We start from the raw sequence: 19,669 nt of genomic DNA, 5'->3' as shown, positions 1-19,669 counted from the left end.
CTACTGGCTGTGGTATTTGGGATGGAGAAGTTTCACCAGTACACCTACGGTCGACGGGTAACAGTGCAGTCGGATCACAAACCATTGGAGAGCATTACAAAGAAACCATTACTAAATGCCCCAAAGAGACTACAGCGCATGCTGTTGCGACTTCAGAAATATGATGTTGACATCGGGTACTGTCTAGGAAGAGACTTACTGATTGCAGATACGCTAAGCAGAGCTTACCTTCCTATCACAAATGATGAGGTATGGCATTCCAGATATCGTTTTCTCTGACAATGCGGCACAGTTTACGTCGGAAGAATTCAAAACTTTCAGTAAGAAATGGGAATTTGAACACCAGACGTCTTCTCCAAGATATCCTCAGAGTAATGGGAAAGCAGAGTCAGCAGTAAAAACGGCCAAAAGACTCATGCAGAAAGCAAACCAGGCGGGTGCTGATGTATATCTGTCTATACTGGATCATAGAAACACACCCACCCAAGGCCTAGACAGCAGTCCGGCACAGAGGCTCATGAGTAGGCGTACAAAGACACTAGTACCAATTGCGTGTCATCTGTTAGAGCCAAAGCTGCTGGGAAACATCGAAGCTAAATTACAGAAGAATCAAGCTAGGCAAGCTTTCTATTACAATAAATCTGCAAAGGATCTGCCGGAGCTCCAGAGAAATGACAACATTCGGCTGCAGCCAAGCACCACATTTGACAAACACTGGCAAAAGGCAAAGGTTGTCCAGAAACTGGGACCTCGGTCTTACGAAATTCTAACAGACGACGGAAGAAGACTAAGGAGGAATCGAAGATATTTGAGGAAAACGCAAGAAAGAGATGATTCATGGCCTTTTGAACAGTATCCAGACACCCAAGACAACGAGGCAGCAAGTACAAGTCAGGCACCAACAGTGACAGCTGACCATCAGGGTGAGGACTCTGGCCAGAGACAGACAATATCAGAAGAACTACCAGATGTACCAGATGTAGAAAGTGACACATCTTATATTACCAGAGCTGGCAGAATTAGCAAAAAGCCGGCGCACCTCAAAGATTATATCTAACTGGACGTACTAGGTTAATTTCTAACTTTGTCATAGTATACATTAGTTTAGTATCTTTTATTGTTCCTCTAGTTAAAAGAGAAAGGATGTAGCAATATGTTATATGTTCATGTGGCCTCTAGGGGTCTCACTATTTTTATGTGTGTTCTATATTCTTTGTTTGGAACTTGTTGGATGTTGTTGTACTCGGAATTCATGTAATGGAGGTTGAGACATGATGTGAATAAAGAGCCTGGAGATACTCACAGAGTGTGATTTATGACAGGATTCATCAAACAGAACAATATGTTAGCACTTTATAAAAAATAAAATGTGGTTATGGTGACAGGATGCTAGGGGTGGGGAAAGTGAAGTCTGAATCGCTTAGGTCTGCTGGGTGTGATCCAATGTGAGAACGGGGGAGAAGTAGCTGACAGTGGGTGGAGTGAACTATGAGTGCCCGATCCATTGGATTTGTGTGTGTGATCCTAACAGGTCCTCAGTACAGATGGCTCTAGAGCAGTGTTCCCCAACTCCGGTCCTCAAGAGCCACCAACAGGTCATGTTTTCAGGATTTCCTTAGTATTGCACAGGTGATGGAATTATTGCCCGTGCAGGTGATGCAATTATCTCCTGCGCAATACTAAGGAAATCCTGAAAACATGACCTGTTGGTGGCTCTTGAGGACCAGAGTTGGGGAACACTGCTCTAGAGCAATAAAATGTATGATATGTGTGTGATTACAGAATATTTGAGGGTTCCTCATAACGTACATGAGTTTTCTCTATATAAACATGTTACCGCATGTCCATTTATGTATATACTTTTTTTGCCTATTTTGTCTCTTCTGGTTCTCCCCTCTTTCCCTCTCCCCCTTCCTTTCCTTTTTTCAGATGTTCAAATTATTTAATAGTGGTGATCTGTATACTGTAACAGCTTGTGGACTGAGTTAAGTCACGTTTTCTGCATTTCTGAATTACTGTTCGTTTGATTATTGTAGCAACTGAGGAAGGTCTTTCAGACCAAAACGTTTTTTGGTACTACAATAAACATATGAAGTTGCTGACACTTAAGTTGAGTGCCAGGTTCTTTGTATCTATTACACATGGTGTGGGTGTGGTTATTATCCTTACATTTACCAATAGTAACTCTACATTGCTTTATATCCCCCCAATGTATTCAAAGATGCACACTCCTCCACCTTTTTATCTTTCATGTCCTTTCTAAATGTTATGTAAGGCTGCTTTCACACTAGCGTCGGAATCTCCCCGTCGCAATGCGTCGGGCAGAGATTCCGACGCTAGCGTTTGACACACTGCACAATGGAGGCAGCGGATGCATTTCTCCGGCGCATCCGCTGCCCCATTGTGAGGTGCGGGGAGGTGGGGGCGGAGTTCCGGCCGCACATGCGCGGTCGGAAAAAGCGGTCCGTCAGGAGCAAAAAACGTTACATTTAACGTTTTTTGCTCTCGGCGGTCCGCCACAACACGGCGCAACCGTCGCACGACGGTTGCGACGTGTGGCAAAGCGTCGCAATGCGTCGCTAATGTTAATCTATGGGGCAAAAACGCATCCTGCAAACAACTTTGCAGGATGCGTTTTTTCCCATAAACGACGCATTGCGACGTCTGGCAAAAAACGCCAGTGTGAAAGTAGCCTAACTCTCTACATTTGTTACCCATGTCTCTCATCAAGCCAGGTTTTCGTAATGCCTAATGTTAAATTGGATTCCTGAAATGGCCATAAAATCCAAAATAACAGGCAAATTTTCAAGGGGTGGGGTCAATTTTGGATCAATTGCTGAAGGGGTTGCTTTGGGGCTAGGGTGCATGCTGGGATCCTTCTTCACTACCTACATGAGGAAGAAAAAAAGAGGAATGAAGAATCTTCCTCTCTGCCTGAATCTGTATCAGATCTGTATCAGAAGCAAGGAAAATGTATGCATCCTCTGTTGAATAGTGTCTTCTTGATAAATGGACCATTATTATTTTATTCTTCTAAATGGTGGGGATTTGTGTGTAAGTGGTGCTTTTACACGTGTATTGTGTGGGGTGTGTATAAAGAGTCCTATTTATTATTACATTTACTATAAAAATTGGAGAAAAAAATAAATAAAAAACGTGTAGAAAAAAGAAAAGCAAAAAGGAAAAAATTTAGAAGAAAAATTTGAAGAAAAATTAAGACGAAAAAAATATAAAGAAAAATTAGTAGTACTAAAGAAAACGTTGCTTAAGAACATTTAGAGTGGCATTCACTACACTAATGACCTATCTATAAAGCTGTTGGCACAAACTGTTTTTTTCTGCAAAATAAAAACAGACATCACTATCACTCCGACGTCCGCTCCGCATAATGCCCTACCTATTAAGCTACTTGGTACTAGCTATTAATTTTCCACTGTAAAAGAAAAATAGACGTCACTAACACTGCAACGTCCACTCCTCTCCTCAGTACTATTAATTTTTGTTCTGCAAAAGAAAAATGGACGTCACTAAAACTTCAACATCCACTTTTCTAATGACCTACATATAAAGCTTCTTGTTACTAAGTAATATTCATCTTTTTTTTTCTTTCGGCAAGAAATTCGGGCGTCACTAACTCTGTGACAACCGCAATTTCTCAGTCGGTGCAAATTTCTGGCCCTTGGCTCAGACTGTGATCGGTAATACTGATCAGAGCACTGTGACCATGGGAAGCGCACACGTTAGTGTGGTAAAAAAAAGTTTGCCAAAAATTGAACATGCTTAGCGTAGAATGCAATTGGGGGGTGAAAGTGGGATATGTGCGCGCATAAAAGTCACCAAAAAATATGTATGCCAAAAATGCAATTGGCATTGGGATGATGGGGGTTGGGGGATGGTGAGAGCTGGAACAGGGACACAGTCACACAGAGTAGAGCACAGCAGACCGCAGCACAGGAGCAAAGAAGAGACGATTGGACCCTCTGGATCGCAGGAGAATCGCAGTCACTGGCAACCAATTATCTCTCTCACAGGTTCACAGATGATATATACAACCATTCTGCACATCAGATCTGAGGGAAAAATGACATGCAGAGCGGCAATCGCCATTTTCAATTAACCCTATTTGCGCCAATTAGTCAGTAACTATTGATCCCCCAATCGGCACCAAAAGGGTGACAGAGTTGACGCTGAAATCACCCCATTCATTTTCACTGCTGTGATTGGTGCGGTCTCAGACTTGCCATATTCAATTTTTTTTCAGTTTAATGCTAACACGCTGTGATTGGCTGGTCAGAATTCACTGGCCAATCACAGCAATCGTCAATGTGGGCAGGTGGTACAGTCTCCAATGGTAACGTGCAGGGATGGTCTGCTGTCAGAGATAGCAGCCATTTTTAGTCAGTTGCCGCACAGCCTGGTGACTGGAATGTGCAGTGCCTCACATGTACGGTGGTTTGTGGAAAATCGCAAGGGGTTGAAGAAATCCTGGACAACCCCTTTAACCATATGACTATGTAAAAGGCTTGGGCCACGATTCATCAAGGTGCTTATGCAAGAAATCTAGTATAGTACATTTTGAAAAGTCACTATTTTTTCTTGTACAGGGCAAGGTTGCACAAACATTTTTTCGACATTTTCATGCCTGTTTCGGCCAGCTGTAGCAACATGGGCGGAGCTGGAGCAGGACACGGCAGAATGGAGCGTAGTGGTATATCATGACCAGCTATGGAGGACATTACTCACAGAGACACACACCACTTTGAAGACGCACATGATTCATTAAAAAGCATGTGCCCCTTAATGTATCAAGTGTCTCTGACTCTACCAGGCCCCCTCATCAAGACTAGTGTGAACAACACCGGTCTTGATGATTCTGAGCCTTTGAGTTCTGCTGTAGGACAAAACAGATCCAAATGCAATAAAAATAAAGACATTTAACAAAACTCAACATTGAACCTAGAAATTACATAGCGTTTTCTACAACCTATCTTAGCTTTTCACCATTTCATAATTTAAGAGAAATGTATCATCAGAAGATATGAAATAAAAAAAAAACATTGGCAGCATTTAAAAAAAGAAATAAATCGAATAGAAAAACATGATTTAAACAATAGGCCATTTTCTAAGGACACATTGACTTTAAATTAGTTCTCTCACCCATATAAAGGATTTTCCTTTAGCGAAAACCTTTAATAAAATCTCTACTTGCTACATACAATGTCTGCACTTTTAATCTACTGTGCATCATCTTGCAGCCATAACTGTATGTTTTTAACTAGTTTCAAAGTAAAAAGGTTAAATACCTGCAGATAGTATTCTCCTTCAACGATGTGCAGACCGTCAAAAACACCAAATACATACACTTCATCACTGTACTTCTCAGCCATTGTGTAATTTAGGTGACAACAAAAGTCATTTTGACATATGGAATACTCTCCATGTAGCTCTTCAAGTTCAGTAAAAGTATATTCATCAGCAAAAAGGTACCCATTAAATATGTTGCTTCCTGAAGGAGAGTTCTTAATTTTGGAAGCATATAGGTTCCAAGTAATAGGATAGTATGACGAGGAATTCCGAGGATGGGAACCGAGTTCTGAGATTAGGAGGTGTCCTGACTCATTCATCATGTTGTAGTAATATGGCACAACTTTATCTGGGGAAAAGATTCCACTTCCTATTAATAAAAAAACAGCAGAAAAATGATTGTTTTTAAAGCGATAATAGTAATTTTAATAATAGTTATAATAGCAGTTTAATTTTGATTTTCCGTAAGAGAAGAAATCTACTCTGACCGAAGAGAGAACGTTAGGATGCAGTTGTGCCATCTTGTTGACTGTAGATAACCTCTGCAGCCAATCACTTAGCACTGCCGATATAGATGTGCACTTTCGACAGGACGTCACTGCTGCAGCCAAAACAGAGATATGATCAGCAGTGTAATCCGGCACGACACGAGGAGGATGAGTAATATCTGAGTTTGTGTGTTTAATAGGATCAGATCATTTAGGGACCACTTTTCTAAAAGTGAAAAAACCCTTTAAACTATATATCTGAGAGATTGCATTTAGTATTACCTGTCATCCTGTTGCTTGTATTATGGGTGTTGGCTGAAAGCAAATTTACACCCATTCCCATCGCCCATGCTGAGTGGAATTCTATAGCAGTCAGGTGAGGAAGAAGATTCATCCATGCAGTAGGAAAAACAATAGTGTCCACATTGTGCTCTACTACCAGTGCAACAGCTGGGTCATAAAATAGTATGTCAAAGCAAATAAAAATCCCAAATTTTCCAAATGGAGTGTCAAAGGTCACAATCTCAGGTTCTTTGGGAACATTAAATTGGACCTCTCCAAGAAACAGGTTATACTGTAAGAGAGATGTACCATTAGACAAACCATACAATTATGTTGATATACGCTGTATAAGTCTCCTTTAACAGAAATAAAAAAAAGAATTGCAATATATATGTTGTAATAGATATATTAAAACTAGAAAAAATAGAAATAGATCAACAACAGATCTAAAAAAATAAGAGTTTTTAATCATTCAGAAATCTACAAATGGACTGGCTGACCCATAATAGAAATGTGTTAAATCTACCCCCCTTCAGAATCAATTTGATCAATTTTGAACTGACATGAAAAAGTTTCTCCTAAGATAAATATAGATGAGCTAATTAAACACATAAAGAGAGGCCTAACAATAAAGATGAACCAGGAGGGCAATACCAGAAGATAGTGGCACATTTGTCAACTGCAGGGCAATATTTAACACTAGGGTCCGATAAAGACCAGCATTGCTCACATCTGCCTTGAGGTAGAGACCCTTCTGATTCACAGAGGCGCACACCTCTTCATGAATGAGGAGCATCTAACAAGTTGTGTGCGCCTCCTTGTGCGCCTCGCCACAAATCTTGTGTCAGTCCTTGTTGAAGAAAAATTTGTGGCACAGCAAAAATTCATGAATTTGACGAGCAGTGGTCACCACGACCTCGTCCCACCTAAGCTCTACCCACTTTGTTAAAATTGGTAAAAATGTTGTGAGACCGGCAAAATTTTCAAAATTTTAGCAGTCATTTTTGCAGAAGCTTTGCCGCCTTCCTCAAATGCCACCTGAAGAATTGTCAGGTCGCTTCTTTTAACTGCTTCACGTCTTTAGAAATCTGAACCAGGTAAAAGAAGTTGAAAAGACTGAACATTTGGAACAGAAAGTTGTTATTATATTACAGTCCATAAATTCACCTTTTTTTACATTTATTAAAAGCTTTTTCAGGTACCGTAGGTTACAGAGCCTGTCCACCTATACTGTGAGGGATATAGGCAGGATACCATATGACCCATAGTTTTGGCAGCAAAAAAACTGAGGAGAAATTACTTTTAAGAAAATACTTGCTTGGCATATAAATCAAAACCATGAAGTCACACCTTGTGGTAGCGTGCTACTAACTTCCCATTAGAGTCATATACTACAGCAGTGTTATAGATGTATTGGCCATCATCTGGGCATCCAGCATCAGAGATGTTGCACAATTTTTTATCACCCATATTTGCAACCACATAAATGGAATTATCCTTTGCCATACAACTCAGTCTTGTCTGAACAGGAGCTGGACCAAACCTGCACAATTCAAAGATAATACAATGTCAGAATAGAAGCTCTCTCATAAAAAAGGCCCTGCAATGTACAACATAGCTGTAATAAAATGGCATGCTTTTGATGTAATTTTTAGATGTACGGTATTTTGATTCATAGGATTAATGTAAATATATTGACTCATTTCTTGGTTTATATTTGTCTCCACACACATACAAAGGGGTACCCAAAAATGAGAATTACTTATTTATATTATTTTAATTCAAGATAAAGTCTTGAAAACATTATTCCTCTTCAAAAATACTGTCCATTCGATGATATGCACTTATCCCAATGTTTTTTCCACTGTTTGCTTACAGCTATTTTTTCTTAACCTCTTCTATGTCCTGAAAATGCTTTCCTTTTAGGTTTTTCTTCATTCTTGGGAAGAATGCTACTGACCCCTGAGGAAGCCACGGCAGTGGCGACACGCGTCGGGTCCCCACTAAAGGCTCTCTGATGTAATACGAGGTGAACTGGTCTTGAGATATGAGCATTCCGTGTGGGTATGTGCTGTGATTAACAAAGCTTGGCGGCTACCAACCGTTTCTTTGTTTTTCAGTCATTGATTCTAGTTATTATCTCACTTCTAAATATTATTGAGCATATATGCTTGGGGTGTCTGGCTCCCTGTTGGACCCATCTGCAGGGACCTTTCCTACATGCTGCAGGGATTATATTTCATAGAATGAATCAGTGCTGCTGGTATACATCTTTATCAATCCCATCATTGTGATCAAGTGTTAACTCATTTATATGAGGAGCTCAGTACCATTCATGTATACTTTATGAATTTAGGTATTGTGCATTATTTGAAAGACATCATATTTATCTAGCCAGTTGAGCTATGTGTGGAAAACATGTTGTTGTTTCTTTGTAACCATTGCTTTTAAATGTTTTTATTATGTGGTTTTTTTGTACACCTATAGTAATAAAAGTTTGTTCTATTTAAAGGGAGGGTGCCGTGATTTTAGTTTTTGTATTAATAATTATTGATTATATAATCAATTATTTTTAATACAAAAGTAAATGTACTACTTTAATACTTTTTTATTTATTCATTTTTACTTTTGCCACTGGAGGCCGCCATTTTCATTAGTGTGGGTGTAAGTGTCTGGGCACGACACTTGCACACCTCACTTACGGCAGCCATGGGCATAGGAGCCAACAGTCGGGCTCCGACCGCTCCTTCTGCCTCTCAGCTGTGACCTGGACACGCCCCCTGGGCTGCTACGTCACAGCTGTGAGAGGAGATCGCGGCCATTTTGTTTTTTATCTTCCTCTGTCATCGCACACACAGCTCAGTGTGTGCGATGGCAGGAGTTGCAAGGGAGAAGCTGCTGCTGGGAAGAGAGGTTCGGGGTGAGTATCTGCAGCCAGGAGCTGTGATTGCAGCCTGTACTTAGTATTACAGCACAGGCTGCAATCACTGGTCCCAGCCACCCTGTTCAGAGCAGAGCAGGGAGATCGTCACACTGCTCTGCCCTGAACATGACTCAGGACTTCCTGGGAGAGGACTGAAGGTAAGTACAGAGTTTTTATTTTCTTATGCATCTACCACTGCTATCTGCCCCTATATACCACTGCTACCTGCTCCTATATACCACTGCTACCTGCCCCTATATACCACTGCTACCTGCCCCTATATACCACTGCTACCAGCCCCTATATACCACTGCTACCTGCTCCTATATACCACTGCTACCTGCCCCTATATACCACTGCTACCTGCCCCTATATACCACTGCTACCTGCCCCTATATACCACTGCTACCTGCTCCTATATACCACTGCTACCTGCCCCTATATACCACTGCTGCCTGCCCCTATATACCACTGCTACCTGCCCCTATATACCACTGCTACCTGCCCCTATATACCACTGCTACCTGCTCCTATACACCACTGCTACCTGCCCTTATATACCACTGCTACCTGCTCCTATATACCACTGCTACTTGCCCCTATATACCACTGCTACCTGCTCCTATATACCACTGCTACCTGCTCCTATATACCACTGCTACCTGCTCCTATATACCACTGCTACCTGCCCCTATATACCACTGCTACCAGCCCCTGTATACCACTGCTACCTGCCCCTGTATACCACTGCTACCTGCCCCTGTATACCACTGCTACCTGCCCCTATATACCACTACCTGCCCCTATACACCACTGCTACCTGCCCCTATATACCACTGCTACCTGCTCCTGTATACCACTGCTACCTGCCCCTATATACCACTGCTACCTGCCCCTGTATACCACTGCTACCTGCCCCTGTATACCACTGCTACCTGCCCCTGTATACCACTGCTACCTGCCCCTATATACCACTGCTGCCTGCCCATATATACCACTGCTGCCTGCCCCTTTATACCACTGCTGCCTGCCCCTATATACCACTGCTGCCTGCCTCTATATACCACTGCTGCCTGCCCCTGTATACCACTGCTACCTGCCCCTGTATACCACTGCTACCTGCCCCTGTATACCACTGCTACCTGCCCCTATATACCACTGCTACCTGCCCCTATACACCACTGCTACCTGCCCCTATATACCACTGCTACCTGCTCCTGTATACCACTGCTACCTGCCCCTATATACCACTGCTACCTGCCCCTGTATACCACTGCTACCTGCCCCTGTATACCACTGCTACCTGCCCCTGTATACCACTGCTACCTGCCCCTATATACCACTGCTGCCTGCCCATATATACCACTGCTGCCTGCCCCTATATACCACTGCTGCCTGCCCCTATATACCACTGCTGCCTGCCTCTATATACCATCTACCACTGCTGCCTGCCTCTATATACCATCTACCACTGCTGCCTGCCTCTATATACCATCTACCACTGCTGCCTGCCTCTATATACCATCTACCACTGCTGCCTGCCTCTATATACCATCTACCACTGCTGCCTGCCTCTATATACCATCTACCACTGCTGCCTGCCTCTATATACCATCTACCACTGCTACCTCTGTCCTGTGTAGCTAATCCTGTCCTGTGTACAGTATCACACAAGATAGGATTAGATACACGGCACAGCACAGTATCACACAGGACAGGATTAGATACACGGCTCAGCAGTCAGTATCTAATCCTCTCCTATGCACTCCTCTCCCCCCTGCGTGTCTTTCCCCATTGTGGTTTATTATTTTTGTTGTGGGAGATGAGGGAGTCGAGGATTATGCGTTCGGTATGGTATAAAAAAGATTAATAAAGGACTTTATTCTGGCCGAGTCTTTATTTACAATACATGTGAGATCTATGTGGCGGCATTATGGGTGATCTATATGGCGGTATTATGTGAGAAGCATATGGTGGTATGTGAGAACACTGGCGGTATTATGTGTGATCTATATGGCGGTATGTGAGAACACTGGCGGTATTATGTGTGATCTATATGGTGGTATTATGTGAGAACTGTATGACAGTATTGTGTGATCTATTTGATAATAATATATAATAATAATAATAATTTTTATTTATATAGCGCCAACATATTCCGCAGCGCTTTACAAATTATAGAGGGGACTTGTACATACAATAGACATTACAGCATAACAGAAATACAGTTCAAAACAGATACCAAGAGGAGTGAGGGCCCTGCTCGTAAGCTTACAAACTATGAGGAAAAGGGGAGACACGAGAGGTGGATGGTAACAATTGCTATAGTTATTCGGACCAGCCATAGTGTAAGGCTTGGGTGTTCATGTAAAGCTGCATGAACCAGTTAATTAATTTTTTTTTTTTTTTAATATAGGCCACACAGGGATTGTTAGGTTAATGCATTGAGGCGGTAGGCCAGTCTGAACAAATGAGTTTTTAGGGCACGCTTAAAACTGTGGGGATTGGGGATTAATCGTATTATCCTAGGTAGTGCATTCCAAAGAATCGGCGCAGCACGTGTAAAGTCTTGGAGACGGGAGTGGGAGGTTCTGATTATTGAGGATGCTAACCTGAGGTCATCAGCGGAGCGGAGGGCACGGGTAGGGTGGTAGACTGAGACCAGAGAGGAGATGTAGGGTGGTGCTGAGCCATGGAGTGCTTTGTGGATGAGGGTAGTAGTTTTGTACTGGATTCTTGAGTGGATGGGTAACCAGTGTAATGACTGGCACAAGGTAGAGGCATCGGTGTAACGGTTGGTGAGGAATATGATCCTGGCAGCAGCATTCAGGACAGATTGATAGTATTGTGTGTGATCCATATGGCGGTATTATGTGAGAACACTATGGCAGTATTATCTTCAGAAAGCGGACCCATTCTATGGTGGTTCTGGCTGAGCACCTGCACGCGGGTCTGGGGTAATAGAGGGTACAGCATGACCTCCAGTTAGGTGTAGTCAGGGGAAGGCTGGTGAGGTAGCTGAAGACAGGGGTCTCATTTTTATCGTTACTATATGGCTACATTTCCTTCCCAGCGTCACCCCAGACTGCGCCTGTCGCCTCGCTTTCACACATTGCCAGGACAGGATGGAGAAGACAGGATCTGAAGAGGGGAATGGGATCTGTATGCAAAGTCTGGATCAGACCAGGCCATCAATCCGCAGAAATGTTTCCTGGATTTCTGTGGAGCAGACGGTCCATTCATGTGTATAAAAGACAGCGCTCTATGTACAATCCCTGGCTGCTCCGCGCACCAAACAGGGGGCCCCTATAGACCAGCACACTGCTCTCCTGAAATACTTTGTGCTGCTGTCACCCTGCTCCCTCCACCACATATCTCCCAGAATCCTTGCTGCCTGCCATCCTTGGTGACTGTCTACTTGTCAGTATAAGGCTGCCTTCACACTATCAGTATTTGGTCAGTATTTTACCTCAGTATTTGTAAGCCAAAACCAGGAGTGGGTGATAAATACAGAAGTGGTGCATATGTTTCTATTATACTTTTCCTCTAATTGTTCCACTCCTGGTTTTGGCTTACAAATACTGAGGTAAAATACTGACCAAATACTGCTAGTGTGACGGCAGCCATACTCTGCAGTCACCAACAAAATGGCTGCTCACTGGGTTCCTGAATATCATCCTCTCTAATCCCTTAGCAAACACCCAGAAGGGGAGGAGAGGAGACATCACACACGTCAGCAGACTCCGCCCATAATTACTGCAGTGCAGTAATGTGAGCTAGTTGTACACTAGGTTTTTCTGAAATTTCAGCAGCTGCTCCCCCTAGTGTTTAAAAGTGGAAATTCCCAAACTTTTCAAATTATTTTTCATATTTTACTAAATTATAAACAAATGATAATATTTTTTAAGAAAATGTAATCATTAATTCTTTACATTTTTACAATTTCTGAAAAAAATTTTTTTTTGATGGCACCTTCCCTTTAAATATATAGTCTTATATGTGATGGTCCCCCTTCTTTTTCATGACATGCCTCTTTTTCTGGATTCAGGTTTACATATTGACATGTTTTTGGGGTTGACCACTTATTTATTTATTTGACCCTGATATCTGATGGTGCCCTCCATGTGTTTAATACATTCTTGGGAAGAAGTCGCAGGGGCGAGAGAGTAAGGTGAGTAACACCGATTTTTTATTTTGTCAAAAGTCATCACAAGAGATGAATCTTGGTGTTAGGCCGGGGTCACACTTGCGAGTGCAATGTGAGAAACTCGCACGAGTCTCTGGCATCAATACCTGGCACTGCCGCCGGCCGGACTGGAGTGTGCGGCCACATGTATTTCTATGCAGCTGAACACTCCGGTCCAAACCGCCGGCGGCAGTGGCGGGTATTGATGCGAGAGACTCGTGCATGTTTCTTGCATTGCACTCACAAGTGTGACTCCGGCCTTACGCTAATGATCCTGAAACAAAACAGCAGTGCAGCTAGTCGAAGACAGCTTCATCACCCAGACCAAAAAAAAGCACAGCAAGTTAAATCAAATTTGAAAGTCCATGATGGTTTGTTTTTTCAACATCAAAAGAGTCATTCCTATTGAATTTGTTCCTCAGGACACCATAGTGAACCAACATTACTTTCAGTCCAAGTGTGGTGAAATTGCAAAAAAAGTGCAATTCCATAGTTTTTTTTTGGTTTACCTTGTTCACTAAATGATAAAACTGACCATTTTGATTCTTCAGGTCATTACGAGTTCATAGACACGAAACATGTCTAGGTTATTTTTTATATTAGTGATAAAAAAAAATCCAAACATTGGTAAAAAATAAAAAATAAAAATGGCGCCTTTTTCCAAAACCTGTAGCGTCTTGATTTTTCGTAATTTGGGGCTGGGTGAGGACTTATTTTTTGCATGCCAAGCTGATGTTTTTATTGACACCATTTTGGTGTAGATATGATCTTTTGATCGCTCGTCCTTGTTGTATAATATTGCAATGTAGTGGTGACTGAAAAAAGGTAATTCTGGCATTTTTACTTTTTTTCTCATCACACCGTTTAGCGATCAAGTTAATTCTTTTTTATATTGATAGATTCTGAATGTGGAGATACCAAATAGGTGCATGTTTGATTTTTTTTTTACTGTTTTATTTTGAATGGGGTGAATTGGGGGGTGATTTGAAATTTTGTATTTTTTTAATATTTTATTAAACTTTTTTTTTACTTTTTGCATGTTTCAATAGTCTCCACGGGAGACAAGAAGCTGCAATTGTCTGGTCGGCTCTGCTACATTCAGGCGATGATCAGACTGTGGAATGCTGTCAGACTGTTTTGTAAGAAAACCACTTTTTTATTTGTTTTTAATTCAGTTCGACTTTTTCAACTTCGAAAAGACATTGGCTAATAACTTTTTCTTTAATTTGAAAAAAAAAAATATTTAGGCAGATTGTTTACCTTTCAGGGTGAGAACATGGTATCCAGTTGACACTGGGGTCAGGAATATCTTCCAGAAAAGGGTAAATTGTTTGTCTTGTAAATCTCCAACCATATATACCATCTTCTGGGGTAACAATCAAATGAGCACCCTAGAAAAAAACATATCAGTGTAAAGTGTTTTTGTGAAATTGAGGACTAGAGCAGAGTATCCAAAGCAAACTATATAAATAATACAAAACAAACCTAAAATGAAAAACATAAAAAAGACGAAGAAAAAATATGTACAAATATTTGTTTATAGTCGCAGATTATCCTCTTCCTGCTGCAGTCAATTTTTGTTTGGTGATTTCATTGTATTCTTCCCCTTATTCCAAGAGTCATACCCTTTATAGTTTTCTAAACATATATACAGTAGAATCTTTTTTTATTTCAGAAATGTATTTAAAAAAATTGGTTTATGTCACCATTTCCTAAGACACTTTTTTATTTTATTTTTTTAAGGCAGTTTTTTGCACGACGAGCTAATGTTTATATTTATACCATTTAGAGATAAATATGACCATTTTTTAAAAAAACAAGCATTACTGGAATTTTGACTTTTTTTTTAGCTTTACATCATTTATTGTACAGTTTAATTATGTTTTATATATGCCGGACTTGTACATATGCGGCAATACTGAATATCTTTAATTTTTTTTTTTTTTTTTTTTTTTTTTTTGGGGCGGCACGGTGGCGCAGTGGTTAGCACTGCAGCCTTGCAGCGCTGGAGTCCTGGGTTCGAACCCCACCAAGGACAACATCTGCAAAGAGTTTGTATGTTCTCTCCGTGTTTACGTGGGTTTCCTCCGGGAACTCCGGTTTCCTCCCACATTCCAAAGACATACTGATAGGGAATTTAGATTGTGAGCCCCATCGGGGACAGTGATGATAATGTGTTCAAACTGTAAAGCGCTGCGGAATATGTTAGCGCTATATAAAAATAAAGATTATTATTATTATTATTTTTTAGTATTTTATTTTTTAATGAGGGAAAACAGGGGTGATTCCAATTTTTTTTCTTATATATTACTTTTTTTTGAACTTTTTACTTGAACCTGTGATCACATGAAAGTTTTTGCATACTGCAAGACAACCAGAATATGTTAACTTATTTTGAGACCCATACATTTTTATTTTTCCATTGATAGAGATGTATGAGAGCTTGCTTTTTGCATGCTAAGCTTTAGTTTTTATAGAAGTAATTTTCAGTCCACATATAATTTCATTGCATTTCCTGCGGGAAATTCAGCGATCAAGAGAGGACAATTATGGCATTTCATTATTTTTGTTTTCAACTTTGGTCACTGTTGTTAGAGTCATATGCTGCCACTAAAACACAGCCAATATCTGCCCCCTATTGAGTTGGCTCAGCTCCTGAACTGACTCCATACACCCAGCACATGATCTGTGAGTAAAATATACATCACAGAGGATTAAAGGTGCATTCTCATGGTATTAAATTACTTAAAGGGAACCTGTCACCCACAAAATCGAAGATGAGCTAAGCTCATCGGCATCAGGGGCTTATCTACAGCATTCTGGAATGCTGTAGATAAGCCCCCGATGTATCCTGAAAGATGAGAAAAAGAGGTTAGATAATACTTACCCAGGGGCTGTCCCGCTTCGGTCCGGTCTGGGGCCACCCATCTTCATAGGATGACATCCTCTTCTTGTATTCACGCTGCAGCTCTGGCGCAGGCGTACTTTGCTCTGCCCTCAACAGGGCAGACAAAGTACTGCAGTGCGCAGGCGCCGGGCCTCTCTGACCTTTCCCGGCACCTGCGCACTGCAGTACTTTGCTCTGCCCTCAACAGAACAAAGTACGCCTGCACCAGAGCTGCAGCGTGAAGACAAGAGGACGTCATCGTAAGAAGATGGGAGGCCCTGGACCGGATCGGACCGCCCCTGGGTGCGTATAATCTAACCTCTTTTTCTCATCTTTCAGGTTACATTGGGGGCTTATCTACAGCATTACAGAATGCTGTAGATAAGCCCCTGATGCCGGTGGGCTTAGCTCATCTTCCATTTTGGGGGTGACAGGTTCCCTTTAAGTTACATAGTAAGAAAATAACCAAGTTTTCAATTGACTTGCTTTTCTTCCTGCTGTCATTCTTCTGCAATGAGATATTTTATCTAACAAAGTGTAAATCTTGTTTCCTTAGAGCTTGGTCACTAGTGCACAGTAGTTACATTATAGGAGAGGCGTTAACTTCTGAGAATTCAGTCTGCTCTCTCTATCCCATTGCTTTTTATGCAACGTAAACTGCTCACATCTTAACCCTATCTCTCTGAGCTCCTGAACTCAGTCTTGTAGAATCATAATCCGGGGTCACCCAACATCGGCAGTTTCCAGAGCAGTTCTCCTAGTCATGGCTCTCACTTTCCTAAGCAGTATACTTGTTCAAAGTACCTACTATCTCTATATCTAATAGAAAAAAAGAAAAAAAGTTTGAAGCATCAGCAGCCAAATTAGCTTTATGAGGGTACCAAGCCTCCAGGTAATTACTAAACCTCAATATAAAATGAAGAAATTGAGGCAGCACGCCATAGCCTTCTAAAAAAAAATAAAGATGATTTAATAGCCCATGAGAAAGGTTCAAATTTGAACCAAAATATCGCCATCACTATGGGCTATTAAATCACCCTTTTTAAGAATGTGGTGTGTTGCCTCAATTTCTTCATTTTACAGTATAACTAAATATGGTGATAACAGTGAAGACTCAGAACAAGAACTAACAGTACATTAATGGATAGTAGCAGAATTAAACTACACACTAGAAGTGTGACTTTAGGAGAAGCACCAGCACCCCGAGCAACCAGGATGTAAGGAGACTGCACGGAAACCGCAGAGCAATCAGCAGTTCAACAGACAACTTGAGAATACCCCTTTAATGTTAATTGTAATCTACATTGTCTTAAATGTAATGGTTAATTATGACCAATCTCTTAAACCATCTCTTGAGAAGGGACATGTCACCCTCATATTGGGCATAGAAGCATTGCTTCATTACAAATTGTAAATTAAAAATGAGATAACACTCCATTTTGAAATCTTTTGTTCTATGACTCCCCACTGTGAACAGGTAATTGAGGTAGGTAATCTGATGGAGAGCAGGAAGGTGATACTTTTCTCTCCTGTGCAAATGTTTTCCTTTCTTCAAAGCAACACAGGCAGCTGGGATGGAATCGGGTACCAGATATAAAGAGTGGTTTTTTTGTGACAGGTGTAGGTCCTATAGTTATGGGAGACATATTTTCAGCGTCATGGCACAGTGGTGAACATAAAGCATTTACTTGAGGGGCTGTGCGATCTGTGCATCAGCCAAGAATTAATATGACCAAATAAAGTTGTATACGGCATGTCTTTATCAATAGAAGCTAAAATCATAATATGAAATGTGGCATTAATATCTCCTGCCTGGGACCTATGTGGGGGACAAATATCATAAAGATCAAAGATCTCATAGTTTTTGGTTTCTGAGTTGCATCTCATTTAGCGACCCCCATCCGAGGGCACAGGGGGAGTGATAAATGCGGTTTCTGGATTACATCCATTGTTCAGTGCTGGGATATACAGCTCTCTGTAAGATTGTTCCATTTCCTAATTGGATAGTTGCTCTTAACAAGATATACGCCATTTCTATGATAACAGGTTTAGTGATTTTTGGGGGTTTCTCCCTTTTATTTTCATGTGACTGTATCTGTAGAATGGAAGCCCACAAGGGCAGGGTCCTCTTCCCTCTATTCCAGTCTGTCATTGTTAATTTGTTTTACTGTAAGTGATATTTGCATTTTGATGTAACCCCGTCTCATGTACAGCGCCATGGAATCAATGGTGCTATATCGATAAATCATAATGATATATTGTGTTATTTTGTCCTCTTTGTAGCATCTTTTGTATATTTTTATAAACACTGCCTAATTGTTGGATTAATATATAAATTTTAACAGCCTCATTCTTCTTGCTCCCTAAACTGCATCCCTGAAGCCTCCTGAAGCCCCACGTTACCGATAATGGGTGTCCAAGTGGTAGAAACGTATACCAAAGTGTACAAACATTATAAACAATATATATATCTATGTGTTGGAATTGGATGTTTATATACTTTACATTCACTGGGAAGTGCCCAATAAGCTGCCCAGAAGCAAGAGCAGCCTTTACATCACTCATCAAGTGGCAGGCAATTGTGTAATTGTCCTGATGAATGTTGGCAAGCGGACTGCGGTTCGTGACATATTTTATGCCTGAAAAATGCAAATTGTACTGTATATTGTAAATATATAACCTATATACAAAGCTTCCTCTTACTTTTAAAAGACAAGACCACAACTCAAAATGCAAAACAAACAAAGTGATTTGGGGATAATATTAGCAACTTAAGATCAAGAAATAAGGGTTAACACATTTACAGAATCCAGTTTAGTAATCTGTTATAGGAGTATTCTAAATTAAAACGCATTCAAATTAAATAAACATAAATGCTGTAAATAAGGGACCTATGTTCCTAACAGCGAATAAAAGTAGGTTTTACTCTGAAACACCACACCTGCTTCAGAGTAAAACATACAGGCTGTGATTGCACAACCAGTGGTTGATACATGCTGTCTATGGTTTTGTCAGCATGTATCACCTGACAGGTTCCCTTTAAGAACTAACTGTTAGGGTGGGCGGAACGCACCGAATATATTTATTAGATGGGATAGGTGCGTTTGCAACCCGGGATCCACCGTGCAGGAAAGAACCTGCTGCTAAGTTAGGTGGCGAAGCAAATTAGAACAAACGAACTCTGTTACTTCACAGAGCCCGTAGTAAAAAGAACACTGTGCCCTGTTTAGCTCACAGGGGACACAGCTACTGTGTAGAGCCAACAGTGGTCATGCAGTCCATCCAACACACAGCTCCTCTCCGGTGGAGCCAGAATTCTATCGGCTATTAGCCAGCCCTGAATTCACACAAACTCCTCGCCGAAGGTGCCAGCATTCTAGGGGCTTATTTCAGCCGGGTCCCTGACCACACACACGACCACACTGTCGCTGAGCTCGTACATTTTTGACACTAGCGCATGGCCGTGCGGTCATGAGAACCTTTTATAGCTGTAGCACCTTCAGGACCTTCCAAGAAGGACCAATGGAAGGCTGCCACAGAACTTGATCAGGTACAGGGCCTTCCTGGAGGACCAATGGAAGTTGCTGCAGTAACTGAGC

General features: G+C 41.3%; 1 protein-coding gene across 1 annotated transcript in view; it reads right to left on the bottom strand.

The window, feature by feature from the left end:
- The window catches only part of VNN1 (vanin 1), a 71,317-nt gene that overhangs the window by 31,469 nt on the left and 20,179 nt on the right, over positions 1-19,669 (bottom strand). Inside the window, exons 2-5 of the mRNA XM_069726005.1 lie at positions 14,444-14,574; positions 7,425-7,617; positions 6,075-6,366; positions 5,304-5,674 (exon numbers count right to left, since the gene is read on the bottom strand). Coding sequence (XP_069582106.1) covers positions 5,304-5,674; positions 6,075-6,366; positions 7,425-7,617; positions 14,444-14,574 — 987 coding nt within the window. The remainder of the gene's footprint in view (positions 1-5,303; positions 5,675-6,074; positions 6,367-7,424; positions 7,618-14,443; positions 14,575-19,669) is intronic.

Source organism: Ranitomeya imitator, chromosome 5, assembly GCF_032444005.1.
Source record: "Ranitomeya imitator isolate aRanImi1 chromosome 5, aRanImi1.pri, whole genome shotgun sequence".
NCBI classification, from domain to species: domain Eukaryota; kingdom Metazoa; phylum Chordata; class Amphibia; order Anura; family Dendrobatidae; genus Ranitomeya; species Ranitomeya imitator.
Note: the sequence above shows the minus strand (reverse complement) of the source record. Positions and strands in the feature narration are given on the sequence as shown.